We start from the raw sequence: 15179 nt of genomic DNA, 5'->3' as shown, positions 1-15179 counted from the left end.
GATCTCCAGATGTTTCGGACTTCAACTCCCCAAACTCCTGCCAGCATGGTCAATGGTCAGGAAGTCTAGCAGTTGTAGTCCAGAACATCTGGAGATCTACTTTCTGCCCATCCTTGGTCTAAAACTCCCATCAGGCCTAGCCAACATAGCCAATGGTGAGTGGTTTATGGAAGTTGTACACCAAAACATCTGGAGGGCCACACCTTGCCCACCCCTGCAATATGAGAGAAAATAATATGTATACATCAATATGTCCAGTAAGAACTGAAAAAAACATGAGAAGATTCAAAATACTCCAAGATGCACATTGAGATTTTTTACTCCATTTTATTACAGAATGGCCAGTAAGAAGCAATTGCAACCCTTCTGCAAAAGAGCCCAGCGGGATACATATGAAGCTCAAAGCAGACCATTGCATTAAGACTGGAACCAGGATCACACCATACCGGATCCTGATATGTTCCTTGATGTATGGAGCTTCAGGAAAAGGTTTGATCAGAAGGATCCTTTGTTTGATAAGCTGTTTTTGTCCGTCTTTGTGATGGTAACTATGGCCATGGTTGGTGTCCTTTGCCCTGAGAATGTAACCGTCCTCTTCATATACAGGAACTAGAGTGACAAGGCTCCATATGGGGGCAAGCAAAGGCAGAGGGGAGTGGGGAGAGCAGGATGGTGGGGGCAGGTGCTGAGTGGCACATGCCAGACGGGGACAGGTAGGAAGAAGGAATAGGTCACCCAGCCTATTCCCTTCATCTCAGGCAGCTCGCAGGGAGCCCAGCTTCATGGCCTTCATACTCCTTGAGGTATATTCACAGAGTATATTCCTGCTCCTGACAGTCATAGCATATGTATACACGCTGAGGACACTTCCAGATGGACAGCTCCTAGCTCCACCAGTCAAAAGGCACTGTGCAGCTATTCCAGCTTTCCTCGTTAACAGATTTTTTCGGTAAGCAAAATCACAGAGAAGCAACAGGAAAACACGACTATTACGTAAGGGAGGCAACGTCATCTGGAACCCCTGATAACATTCCATTGGTGAGCCAGGCCAATGGCAACATAAAAGCCTCATCTGGAAGCACCCCATGTATGGGACAATGCACACCCCATGGGAAGAGTAGGAGAGGGGCTCAAATCGTTGTACCATGACATGCCACATGGCTTCACACCCAGCTTAACAGGAGTCCCCACATCCTCCCCTTTGCATGAGAACAGCATGACTGCAGCCACATTAGACAGTGGCTGTGCTTCTGAACATTGACAGAGAATTGCCACTGGACTCCTTAGACTTGTTTACCAGTTTGGGAGTTATCCAGAACTATTAACTGAAATGAGATGAACTGAAATGAGATGTGGATTCCACTCACAGTTTCAACCAAGCCAAGTACAATTATTATTATCACAGCACTTTTCCTGGCCGGCCAAGGCAGGCCGTGGGCTCAGAGCTTTTCTTTTCCCCCCTCCCCTCTTATTCTTAGTAGATTGACTTATGTTTCGTTGATAAATGCAAGCAGCTTTATAGTTATTCTTGGTGCTTATGCCCAGAAGGCCATTCTTGACACAGTTCTACAAAGCTGGAAGGGTAAATATTCCAGTGCACTGCAGCTTAGTTGTGTGATCTAAATTAGTTTCTTTGTGCTTATCTACAGATGAGGTTGCCCTTTAGCTGACACAAAACCAAGACACTTCAGCACAGCTCCAGTCTGTACAGGAACTGAGTTTATAGAAGAAGAAAGAGCCATTGGAAGGCTTTCATATGAAGTGCCACTACTTTCAAGTTATTCCTAAATGAATTATTGGTAGGGTTTTTGGTGACCACATCTTAAAAAGAAGAACTCATTCTTTATATAGGCAATCCAGCAGGATCCCCGGGAAAAAATTACCAGTTTCCCCTTGGATATTGATAAACCAGCCTGGCCAAGGGGAGTTTTAGTCCAACACATCAGGAATTCACCAGCCTGCGGAAGGGTGCCATAAATCTTCAAAATATTGCTATAGAGATTAGTATTGCAGGGCCGTCCCAATACAATTTACTGCTTGTGGCAAAGAACAAGACATTGTTCCCTCCCATTCCACCTACAAAAACCAAATGGACTAGCAGATTAATCTGTCTTCAGCACTGATGATCCTCCAGTGCACCGGAAGGCAGCAGACCAACTTAGGGGATGCAGAACAGGTCACATGGCACACAGGACTGTCCTCCAACAACTTGCGGCTGTTTCCCAGCATATGACGCCTGAGGTGACTGCTTCATTCTGCCTAATGGTAGGGTTGGCCCTGTACTACTATGTTCTCATTGCAGGACCACCACCACCACCTCACACACACACACACACACACACTTATCCCAACCCAAGTATCTAATATGCAGATACTTCTATGTTATGTTCCTTGCTTGGGATATGTGGGAAGAATGGTTCTTACTTACACCTGTGCTAAGCTAATTGTATTTTGACAACAACAACAAAAACCATGGTGCCAAGAAACACAGAAATCATCGTAGGGAAACTGGGCTCACACACCAGGGCAAGAGGGCATTGCAGGCACACTAAGGGTTAACCAGGAATGAAGTCCACATAACTCAGCATTTCAGGGCAGCAGAAGAATGCCAAGGGGCTAAACTGGTAAAGTCAAGTTTCCATACACAATCACAGGAGGAAAGTCACTCTTGAATAACTATCTCAGAGATCTGTGGTGCTTCCAGACAATACTTTTATTGTGCAATCACCCTGCCTCATTCATGGAATTTTTGGCAGCAGGAAGGGATGCCCAGATGATGATATCTATTTGAGGCCTACAGAGGTAATGGGAAATAAGGTCAGTCTTAGAGGCCTGGAGTTTTCTGTTGGGAGGGGGTAACCCTGAAAGAAGTAGCTTCATTTCTCCAGTTAAAAGTGTCAGTTTCATTTCTCCACTTAAGTTTCATTTCTTCAGGTTTGAAGCAGTACTTCTGGTTTTGAGGGAGGAGGGTACAGAGACAGTGAGAGAGCCAGTAAGAGCAGAGACAGCCAGAGTCTGTCGAAGTCTGTAGAAGTGAATCTGTAGAAGTGAGAGCAGTCTGAAGAGTGAGCAAAAAGAAGCAGCCTCGAAAAGTCTCAGGACAACTAGGGTAAAGGAACTTGCGTTTTGCAAATTTTATTTTCTTCTAATTCCTTTTGTATCACTCAGCTTGGTTGTGTAAATACCTTTAGTTGTGATTTGCTAGTTTTACATTTATTAGTAAACTGTTGTGGTTAAACCCTGCGTCTAGAGTATCAGTCACCCCATGTCTACAGCCTAAACCCCACATTACTGGGAAGGGGAAGTTTAAAAGAAGGAAGGTGGGACTCTTAAGGAGGCAGAGATCCTTAGGGAGTTGCTGAAGGGGTCCAGGTCATAAGGGGAACCGTGGAACTTCCATTTATAACCCTCCTGTGTTTTCCTTCACTTCTTCTGGCTTTTATTCTTACTATAGAAAATCCACTAAAGAGAGAAAGAGCTTTTAGAGACGAGGCTGCTAATCAGCTTTAATCAGCTCTGTCTACTTTCAGTTTCATTGCAGAATTAAGATTCAAGCACTACATGAGGAGCACTTCCTTTCCTGCTTTTCTGCTACATAACCTCTAGGTGGGACTGTAGTATAGTGGAATAGCACAAATACACAAGAGGAAATTGCACTTTCTTTTGCTTTCACAATTAAATGCCGCATTTTTCCTGCTCTAAAAAACTTGCCAAAAGTGCTGGTTAGATACAGAAGTGAAACTGGAGAGTCACAATGTCATCTAAAGAACTCATAAATAACCTTGAGTAGGGAATGATGAGCATATGACAAATGCCTTGTGTAGAAAAGCCCAAAGGCAAAAGAACTGCACGATGTCTTTTTATTACTAGTGCTTGGAGCAATCCATCTGGAAGCACCCCTTGTTCCAACAGGGCCACACCTTCAGCTGATTGCCTTTGTAGTGGAACAACCTGAGTAGCTGCTGAAGCTCCTTGCAGTAGCAATTCAAAACCCTCATTCTCTTAGAACTTGACCTGGTGTGAAAGGATTGTTCCTTTCAGAAAGATTATATTGTACATGCCTTTGTCTTGGAGTGTCACACTTTGTCTTGTGGCATGGTTTTCTGAGTACATCACCTGCAGGTGAATTCCATCACTGGACCAAAACAGGGACTCTGGGATCTCTAGCAACCAGGTCAGGAGAACCTAAAGAGAAATTCTAAAGGGAGTTATTTGTCTGTGGATTTCAGCCACCTCCAGATACCCTTCTCACAGGGACTTGGCTCCCTCTTAAGAATTCCCACTGAAGACAATAGAATCCTGGTCCCTACACTTGGTGAGCAGACTCCTTTATCTTCTAAGAAAAGAGAGAACATAATCTAAGGGCAGTATCCAATGAGGCACTTATGCCTCCACCAATTCCTTCCACCCTGCTGATTCCCTTCCACCTCCCCAATTCCGCAAGCAGTGGGTCTTGCCGATTCCATTCTGAAAGCAGAACCCAACACTTACGCTAGGGAGATTTAGCAAGTCCTAGAAGAAGCCCCAAAATTAGCAGAAACACTTATTTGGGAAAGAGGCTGGTCAGCAGAGCTCCCTTATGCAAGCCCCACTGACCTGTCTCCTTCCAGAAATGAGCATTTCCATTTATTCTGGGTTGCCCCTAGAAGCACTAAATCACCATTATGGGAGCCATGTGTGCAACAGAATTGGTGAGGCGCAGAAGAATCAGCAAGGGCGTTGGATACTGGCGTGGGACGTTTTCTAGAACTCTTGTGAACTGCCCAGAGACCTTCAGCTATTGAGCAGTATAGAAATATAATAAATAAATAAATAAAATCTCAGATGTAGACAGATCCATTTTCCTGGCTCAGTACAAGCATCCCTCACCATATGCCTACAGATATGGTTTGGTCTTAAACAAGAATGAGCTCACAGAGATACAGATGTAAAGGAGATCAATTTACAGAGTGCTCTTCTAATTATGGAGGTATTTTTCTCCCACATCAGAACAAAATGAAGGTCCATCTAGTCCACCATTTTGTTTCTGACAAGTGGCAAACTAGATTCCTGGGAAGTTTACAAGCAGGTCATTATATATCTTTAGCATCTCCCGTTGTGTTTATCTTCAGCATCTGCTTTCAGAGTTATGGCACTGAATGCAGAAGTCCAATTTAGCCATCATTGCTAATTGCTATTGACAAACCAATCCACCACGAATTTATCTTAATTCATTCTTCAGTACTTCAGTAGCAGCAGATACAAGTTCAGATGATCCTTTTTTAAATTAAAAAATGTGTCACATTTTTGTAAAACAAGCTGAATGAGGCATTGCTTAAGTGGCAGCAGCCTAATGTTTAGCTGAACTAATTAATGAGCACATTTCACATGTCAAATAGCTGTTCTTTGTGAACGATCTCCTGTGCATTAACATTTACTGTGACAGGTAGAATACACACCTACCTAAATGTATTTCTAAGAGCCAATAATGAACTAGTGAAAACAGTCAGGAATGCAACAGCTATTGCTATTATTCACTTAATTATTTTCTGGTTATCTTTTCCCCCTAACTAAAATAGAGACTCTACTTATTTATTTATTTTTATCCACTCTAATGCAATCAGAAAAAGTGCCAGCATCCATACCTTTACTTTGGAGTCATTTTTCAAAGGGTAGTGTGCAAACAAAAAAATTGAAAAGCCACCTGCTTCTGGAAAGCTGGAAGTACAGAACACAAGAAAGCAAATGTTTATTGAGTGACCTGGGTTTTCTCTTTATTGGCTCAGTGACCAATTACTACTTGAAAGAGAAAGAAGCAATGACTGCCTTGAACTCTGCCTGGCTCATTGACCTTCACATAGTCTATCTGAGATCAGAAATAACTAGACAAGCTCTCCACATTACTGGTAAGAAGAAAATCTAGCATGTTGTGCTTCAAGAGACTGAGATTTCTGACAGATCCCTCTTCAGCTAGCAGAGATGGACATAGGCATCCATCATCAGAAGATAATGATACTTTCCAACCTTATCCTTTTGGAAGGGCAAGCTAGAGAGATCACATCCTGTATATCGTTCTCGCCACTTGGCTTTATAATCCAACACTATCCAATATTCATTACTTTCCTCTGCTCTGATGAGGGCCACTGGCTTAGATAGTTTTAAAGGGGAATTAGACAGTTTTAATAGCTACCAGCAGCTAAATAGAATGTCCATGTTAACCGTAGGGTGGCCAGAAGTCCTACTTTATAGAGGACAGTCCTCTATTTGAAGGTCTGTCAGAGGACCATCCTCTATTTGAAGGGTTATCCAGTCCAAATCAGGTTTAAAGATAATGAACCATCAGAAGGCAGAAGAAGGACCTTGTAGTTGTCCATAAACACTTAGTCAGCAAACTGAGCAGGCACACAGGTCACCAGGTCACACTCTTCACCACTATGGTGGGATCTATTGTATTTCTATTTAAATTATAGCCATTATTTCTAAATTGGCATCTATTGTCATAAATTGTCATATGCAATTTTTCCGCAACCCTGTGTCGTCTTTTTTGGCAATGTGTAACAGGCCACCCTAATGTTCAGACACACTATGCCACTGAAAATCAATTGCTGGAGGGCTGGGGCAGGAACAGCAGAGAAGGACTGTTGACTTTGTCCACTGCTTGTGAGCTTCTCGGAAGCAACTGGTTGGCCACTGTATGAAACGGTATGCTGCACTAGATAAGCTTTTGGTATGATCAGCAGGACATTACTTCTGTTCTTAGAATATTTACCTGCAAAAGAGTGCAGGTTAACTCAAGGTCAGTTATCACAACCAGAAAGGCATCCTCTGTCCACATATGCTGATCTGTTTTGAGGTACCTAGAGATGGTTGGGAGTGGGTTCTGATTGTCTTCCTGTCTTCACTTGTTTATATTTTTGGTCACTATTGCACAAATGTGAATTTGCAGAAACCATAGGGACCCTACCTGCTTGCAAATATAGCAGTTTGCATAAGGACTTCGACAGTGATTTGGCATTGGGTATTCCAGACAACTTCTTAAATTCTTGAGGAAGCCCCAAGCCTGCTGCAAAGCACCTTCCATATCTCTTTCTGAATCCTTTACTGTCGTATAAAGTTAAGAGGATGCTTCAGCCCAACAAACACCAGGGTGGGAAGGTGGGTGGAGGGCCTGCTCAAAATATATCATCCTACAATAAGTACCTGTAGAGTGCTGAATAGCACCTGCAATGTTTTATTTGAAAATCCATGGTGTACCGACATACCAGAGAAGGCTTCATCGCACATGGGTGCTTCTGGACCTCACCTTTCGCATTCCCATTCCCTCTTAGTCAGGAGAGGAGCCTCCAATCTGCAGGCCTAGCACAGCACACAAGGTTCCTTCATCTGGACCAAAGCACCCCAGCAGGATATGTCCCCTCCCTTAGCACAATAGCCATCCCCTCCATGGTGTGGCAAAGATTAGACCCTCTCCACTCCTTAGGTGACTGGTGAGGATCAGCTGAGGAGGGGAGGGGGATCCATTTTCATCCCCATTGGATGGAGAGGTTTAATGCCCTCCTCCTCAGCTGATCCATGGGAAGAGTGCATGTGTATGTATGGGAATGGTGTGTGTGCAAGTTTGTGTGTGTAGGGGGTTGAATGGTGTGTGTGCGTATAGGGCATTGAATGGTGCACATGTGCAAGTGTGATGGTGTGTGGCGGGTGGATAGTGTATTGCATGTGTGCGTGTGATGGTGTGTGTGTAGGGGGTGGATGGTGTGTTGCATGTGTGCGTGTGATGGTGTGTGTGTAGGGGGTGGATGGTGTGTTGCATGTGTTGGTGTGTGTGTAGGGGGTGGATGGTGTGTTGCATGTGTGCGTGTGATGGTGTGTGTGTAGGGGGTGGATGGTGTGTTGCATGTGTGCGTGTGATGGTGTGTGTGTAGGGGGTGGATGGTGTGTTGCATGTGTGTGTAGGGGGGTGGATGGTGTGTTGCATGTGTGCGTGTGATGATGTGTGTGTAGGGGGGTGGATGGTATGAATGGTGCACATGGATGCATGTGATGTGTGTGTGTGTGTGTAGGGGGGATCGTGTGTTGCATGTGTGTGGGGGAGTAGATGTTGTGTTGCATGTATGCATGTGATGGGGGAGTGAATGGTGTGTGTGTATGCGTGAATGTTGTGTGAGAGAATGGGGGACTATGCCCACTTTGCGTTCTGGATATGGCCACTGCTGGCACGTGCCTTTGCCAGGAGGTTTCCTAGGTGGCAATCCAACCCTTGGGCTGAAAAAGGTTCCCTACCCCTGCCCTAAGTACACTGTACCCTTGTCCAAGGCTAACTATACCTTCTGTGCCACCAGAACAGCTTGAGCCAAGGACAACCAGAGTAGCTACAAAATCAGCAGATGTAAAGCACAGGCCCACAGTGTCATCAGACAAGATCGGTTAGTGGTATCAAAAGAGGGGAATAGATGGGAAATCAGAATCCCAAGGTAAGAGGACAGGAGCGAGAGCCAAACAAGATATGATGGTAAATTTGTGATTGGATTTAATGTGGATTTCATTTTAAACAACAGTGGCCGGGGACCCCAAAGAGCATCAAGACCATGATGTGGGGTAGCTGCAGTCCAGAAGAAAATCCATGCACACACCATCCCACCTCTCACCCCCAGCTGCTGTGGGAGGAAAACTTTCACTGGTGACAATAGAAACTTCCCTCCTGTGGCTAACAGCAGCTTTGGGTGTGGCAGGGGAGAGAGAGATTTATCAGGATAGTGGCAGGTGGGAAGGGTTAAAGCCCAATCCCTATGTGCCACAGTCCCAGTCCTGATGCCCACCACCATGGCTATTATTTAGAAGAAAATAGAACAGGCGCCTTAAATGCAATTGCATACTTAACATTACATGTAGAAGAAAATAGAACAGACACATTAAATGCAATTGCATACTTAACATCACATGTGTTTCACCTTAAGGGATAATGTAATTCTAAATGCATTGAACTAGAGCTAAATTGACTTAAATCCAGGAGACAGAGGATCAGTACTGTCAGCAGTTTGCTGACAAAAATATTTTCTGTGAGATGCACAGAAAGATACAGTATGGGGAAGAAGATATGATATGAAAAAACTTTTTAAAAAATCTGTTGTGTATTGTGAGATTCCTGGGAGATGTATGGATTTTTTCCCCTAAACTGTGTTTATTTTCCTGCAGGTGTCTACGTTAGATAAAGACTGCCTTGAAGGGAATCATGGATTTCCTAAACTTTACTGAACAAAATTATACACTGGTACAAAATGATACATCGGAAGAACAACGTAAAAAAGTAACATCCAAGATTCTGGTTTCTCTTACCCTTTCTGTGCTAGCAGTTATGACCACTGTCATTAACTCTCTGGTCATGACGGCAATAATTGTGACACGGAAGCTTCACCATCCTGCCAACTATTTAATTTGCTCCTTGGCCGTCACTGATTTCCTGGTTGCCATCCTAGTCATGCCCTTCAGCATTGTCTACATTGTCAAAGAGACCTGGATCATGGGTCAGGTGATGTGTGACATTTGGCTCAGTGTTGACATCACCTGCTGTACCTGTTCCATCTTGCATCTCTCGGCTATCGCTTTGGATCGCTACCGAGCAATCACAGATGCTGTGGAGTATGCCAGGAAGCGAACACCTAAACATGCAGGCATCATGATTGCCATTGTGTGGATCATTTCCATCTTCATCTCCATGCCGCCATTGTTTTGGCGGCACCAGGCAGCCAGCAGGGATGACGAATGCATCATTAAGCACGACCACATCGTTTTTACCATTTACACCACATTTGGAGCGTTTTACATCCCCCTGGCATTAATCCTGATCCTTTACTACAAAATATACAAGGCAGCCAAGACTTTTCACAGAAGGAGCGTGAGCCGGGTTCTCAAAGAGGAGGTCAATGGCCAGGGTCTCTTGGAAGCAGGCGAAAAAAGTTGCCGGCTAGCTTCATCAGCATCATGCACAAAAGATAAAACATCTAACCCTTCAGGAGATTTGGACAGAATCCATCTCTCTCTGCGAAGCCCCGACTCTGAGTCCAAGAATGAAAAGGGATGGAGGAGACAAAGAATTTCAACCACACGAGAGCGCAAGGCAGCAACTACCCTTGGTTTGATTTTGGGTGCCTTTGTGATCTGCTGGCTCCCCTTCTTTGTGAAGGAGGTGGTCGTTAATACCTGTGAAAGATGTCAGATTTCAGAAGAAATGTCTAATTTTCTGACATGGTTGGGATATATTAATTCACTGGTTAACCCACTGATTTACACAATCTTTAATGAAGATTTCAAGAAAGCATTCCAGAAACTTGTCCAGTGCAGGAGCTCTCTTTGAGGCGTGGGGTGATGTACAGTTTGGTTGATTTAAAAAATGGCTTTGAGAAAGAATTTGGTAATGGATTCATAGTTCTGCCCATGGTGGAACCATGTTACACTCTACTGGAGAATTCACCAGAACCCAGAAGGTTCCAGTGACAGTCCAGAAAGTTTCAGGGATATTGTAGGCTTCATGTGCACCTTTAGCACTGATCTGGTGTCATAACATAGCACCACAACAGTGCTGGGGGTATAAGCACAGCCTGTAATATTACTGCCTCTACCTTTCCTGGAAATGCTAGAATAATCTGGAATTTTTAAGTTCTGGAGGCAGACGTTGGGTGGAAATCTGGACACACACACAAAGATCCAGCTCCACCAAACATTTTTCTGGAGCACATCTCGAATATTTACATATTTACTTTTAAGAAGAAAAAACACTTGCTGTGTTTTTAAGAATGGCATCTACATATTGACTATCTCTGTTTTGTATCATTAGCATCTCACAGTGAATGTTGTCCACATGCTAAGACGTAATCTTTAGTCATTATATTTATTGGAAAGAGGAGAAATGACATGCACAGAAAGGATCTATGCCTACTCAGATGAGTAAAAGTGCTTAATTTTTAAGCACCTCGATAAGCCTATGGCATACTCTGGGTTGATCCAGAAAGTAGATTTGTGAATTCATGACTGGGTGCTGGAGCACACAACTAGGAGTGCAGGAGACTCCCCAAGGACAGGCAGGCATCTATTTTCTAGGACATCTCTTAAAACTAAGAGGATGCAAAAGCCCTTCCCAATGCAGCATCATAGAATTACTCATTAATTTAAGGACTGCTATAGAGATTTAAAACAAGATCTTCTACAGAACATAGTCATTCCTCATTTAATTTTTTTAAGGGTTTAGCTTATAAAACATACAATTTAAGTGGGAAACAGACCTTTTAATTAAGGGTTCAGCCATACCACTTCTATACATGCCAGCACTGGACCAAAGTAAAACTGCTCTCATTAATGGAGTGCAAAGTTGTCTAAAACGACTATTTCTCAGCCTGGGCTAGCTCAGATGGAGATGATGTAACTATGTGAACCCAATGTGTAACACAATTTGTTCATGCTGGGATGCCACGGTACTGCTGAGAGCCATAGCAACTGCTCCTCTTACCACAATGGCTTCAGTCAGTGGTAACTTCAGGGAAATGGCCACTTCACGTGTTCTCTACTCTCCCCGAAGCAATTATCATGACTCAGCACAAATGGTGAGATGGTGTTTCTTGGGGATTTGGTGTGCTTTCTGTCTATACTGAAGCAGTCAAATCACTACTCAGCTTGTCAAGTTGACTGAAGTTTGGACATATGACACAGTACTCAGTTATTATTTAAAACACTTACACTCTTTTCTTCTTAACTGAGGCTGTCATCCTGCGGTGATCGGCAATTCCAGAAACAAAGAAAACAGCAGATAAAACAATGGCCCAGTGTCAACGCTCCAAAATTGTTAGGCAAAATTAAACAGAAAGGCAGAAATGAAATAATGGCACAATGGAAACCATGGGACTTTCTTCAAAGTAAACAAGTGTAGGATTAGGTCACCAAGTAAATCTCAAAACACTTAACAAAATATACTAACCATAGTCCACAAGACAAAAATACAGTAAATACTGTTGTATAACCTGGTAAAATAATTAATAATTCCGTTGGAAACAAAAGGTATTGAGCGGCCTCTAAAAAGCATATATAAGACTAGGTTTTGGCAGAGCCTCATTGGAAAAAGGGTTCTACGGCCAATTGTGTACAACTATTGCAATTCTAACTGAAAGCTCACTGCAGCACCCTGGAGACAGCATTGCCTCATATATGCATATGAGGATACAATCCTGTGCATGATTAGACAGAGAAAAGGCCTACAATTCACGGCATGCCCCAGCCAGAGTTGTAGGCCCTTTTTCTGTCTAAACATGCATGGGATTGTGTCTTTCTTTCTTTCTTTCTTTCTTTCTTTCTTTCTTTCTTTCTTTCTTTGGCCTTGCTTCACCAACTCAAGAAGGAGGAGGAGGATTGTGCCTTGAGATGGTCAGGCTCACAGTATTAACTGTCTAAAAACCACTTTAAAAAACTACAAGAATGTTTTATGATAGAACCATCTGCTTTCTACCCATGAGACATGTTAGATTTCATGGGGCCAGTTTTAGTAATCTGGAAGCAAAGGGCATTTGAAAATGCTCTAGAAAGAGTCAAAGTACATGTTGACTATCCTGCTTGAGGAGACCACTTTTTCCCGCCTCAGCCCATGATAGCTTCCTGCTCAAGGTGATTTGTTTGTTTGTTTATTTATATTATTTTTTAACAAATTTAATGTGTTGTCAGACATCATCATCATCATTATTAATTATTTATTTATTTGCCATGAACAGAAAGTGCAGTTCTGCAGGCACTCACTCAGCCCCAGTGCACCCATATCCCCAGAGAAAAGAGATAAGGCACAAATTTTGCGGTTTTGAAGAGCAACAACTTTATTTAAACTACCCCCCACTGTATAGGGTAGCCTCCCCTAACGTAATGGTCTCCAGATGTGTTGGACTATAACCCCCATCATTCCTAGCTGTGGCCATGCTGATTGGGAAGATGGGAGTTATAGTCCAATACAGCCTGGTTGGGGAAGGCAAGTAGAGTGCATGGGTGGGTGGGCATGTGCCAAGATGAAAGAATGAAAGAGGGAACTTCAGGGGAAGACCTGCACTTTGAATTACACTGTTGCTTTTAGAAAATCAGTCCAGTTTTTTCCCCAAACGTTCCTAAATTTACAGCATTTTCTTTGCATACGGCAACCAGTAGGACTAACACAGGGTGGCCCTGCTCAGCTCCGACTCTCTTCCTTGCACCATTTTTCTTTGGTAGTTCCTAGACTAGTTCCCCAGTCCCAATGCCACTTCATCCCTGGTCATTGAGTCCACTGCAGTCTGGGACACGCAACTTCACTTCTCCCTTTCAGCAGTTCCTAGACAGGCCACAGCCTTCCTTTAGGATGGTGGCCCTAGCTTACAAAATACTGGAAGAGCTGGAAAATGTATCTCGCCCTGCCCTTTCATGACACACTACAACCTGGGTCATTAAGCATGCAGCTCTAGCTTTTACATGTTAAGACACCGCTCATAAGAACATGGCCTTTCTTTGGCTGCCCTATCCTATAGTACCATCATACTATAGCTTCATATCACTGGATACTGGAGCCACTGGAATTTTGACCTGTTCAAGAAAGGCCTACAAAAGGCACTGTTTAGCACACCAGTTGCTAAACAGTGCTCTGACGCAGTGGCCATGTTGGCTGGGAATGATGGGATTTGTGTACCAACACATCTGGAAGACAGTGGATTGGGAAAGTCTGGTGCGATGTGCCACACCATGTCAGTTTGACATTACTGCAGACTGCATGGTGCTTCTTTGTCCCAGAATATGCAAAGAAATCAAATACTGCAGCCAAAGAAAACATGTTAAATTACACTCCCTAAATAGCTTCATTTGGATTTTGAAAAATAATTGCCACTGGGACAGGCAGCATAATAGAATCAGATTCTGCAAAAACAACTCCTGAGTTTGAGGCCTGCTTTGTGTATAAATCATTAGATTCTGACGTCTGAAAAAATATGTGACTTGCACACTGAGGCTCGACTAAGATAGTGCTGAAGAGTAACATAATCAGGTGCACTGGCGGTCTATCATGACCATCTATCTATCCACTCCCTTTCTCATGAAGCTTATTTACTGGTTGGGTATAATTTTTGATTTTGACTACCCAGAGCAAAGCTATGTTCCAAACATTTTGGAGAATGCACTGCAATATTGTTGCATGTAAGCATTTATCCTGTGCAAAGTTAACTCGGAACACTTTGCTAGAACTACAGTAGCTGTTTCTTCAGATTCAACAGCCACTGTGTTCCAACATATTAAGGTGCAAGTAAGGGGCACAAATTGGCTGACACTTCACATATTCCTTACTCCAGATAGTGCTATGGAACTGCCTTTCTAAAAGGACAAAAGGCACAGAAAAGGACCTCGATGTAATGTGTCAATTGAAGGACTTCTTACACTGTTCCGCACTACCCTTAAATCACTTTGTCCAAATTGGATGTTCTGATGTAGGACTTGGAGCCAGGAGCTTCTTAACTCGTGAGTCATAGTGCTGACAATTGATTAATATGGTCCATTTTCATAGTGGTTGCTGAGTGCAAAAGTATTATATTGCCATTATTTGTAGAACCTCGTGGAGCAGAACAAAGATGGGGCTCGGGGGTGGGGAAAAGCATTACTGTTTGGAAATAAGTTATTGAAGCTATCATCATGCCTACCTGGAGTGGCTCAGGTTCCGAAAATGGATCAAAATGTACATAATAATAAAAAAAAGAGAAAAGAAAGCACCCATTACGTTTTGCACTGCTTACATGTATACTTGGCAAATATTAGTTAAGTTACTGAGGTAGCTAGGAGTCAGAGGTGGGATCCTTTCATCCTTTAGGCTGGTTCCCTCTTGGGAATTAAACATACCAAGGTGCATTCTGATCCGACATACAGTGGTAACTGGTAGGTAGCTTTTTCATTTAACATCACTCGTACATCAGGCTTTCTTCTTTTTTTTTATGCTGATTATCCTATACCACATGGGATTCTCTAACTGGGTCCAAGAAGTTTAGTTTGTCATGAAATGCCAGGATGACCATTTGCAAAAAACCAAAGGACTGGCTGGGACTGGAACACAATGGTGGGTAACTGCAAAATGTAGGCCCATCAGACTAGAAAACTTCAACTACAGAGAATGGGTTCATGTTTCAGCCAAAAGGGGGCATGCAAGTCCTCTATGTCCAATA

At 43.2% G+C, this 15179-nt stretch overlaps 1 protein-coding gene across 1 annotated transcript in view; it reads left to right on the top strand.

Moving 5' to 3' along the window:
- The window catches only part of HTR1F (5-hydroxytryptamine receptor 1F), a 159991-nt gene extending 145287 nt beyond the window's left edge, over window positions 1–14704 (top strand). Inside the window, exons 3-4 of the mRNA XM_084841697.1 lie at window positions 337–489; window positions 9175–14704. Of these exons, the coding sequence (XP_084697823.1) occupies window positions 9212–10333 (1122 nt within the window). The 5' untranslated portion in view covers window positions 337–489; window positions 9175–9211 and the 3' untranslated portion in view covers window positions 10334–14704. The remainder of the gene's footprint in view (window positions 1–336; window positions 490–9174) is intronic.
- Window positions 14705–15179: the final 475 nt, after the last annotated feature.

This window comes from Heloderma suspectum, chromosome 3 (genome assembly GCF_057233095.1).
Source record: "Heloderma suspectum isolate Gila_16-S chromosome 3, 16-S_ref, whole genome shotgun sequence".
NCBI lineage: Eukaryota > Metazoa > Chordata > Lepidosauria > Squamata > Helodermatidae > Heloderma > Heloderma suspectum.
This window is presented reverse-complemented; position numbering and strand designations above follow the sequence as displayed.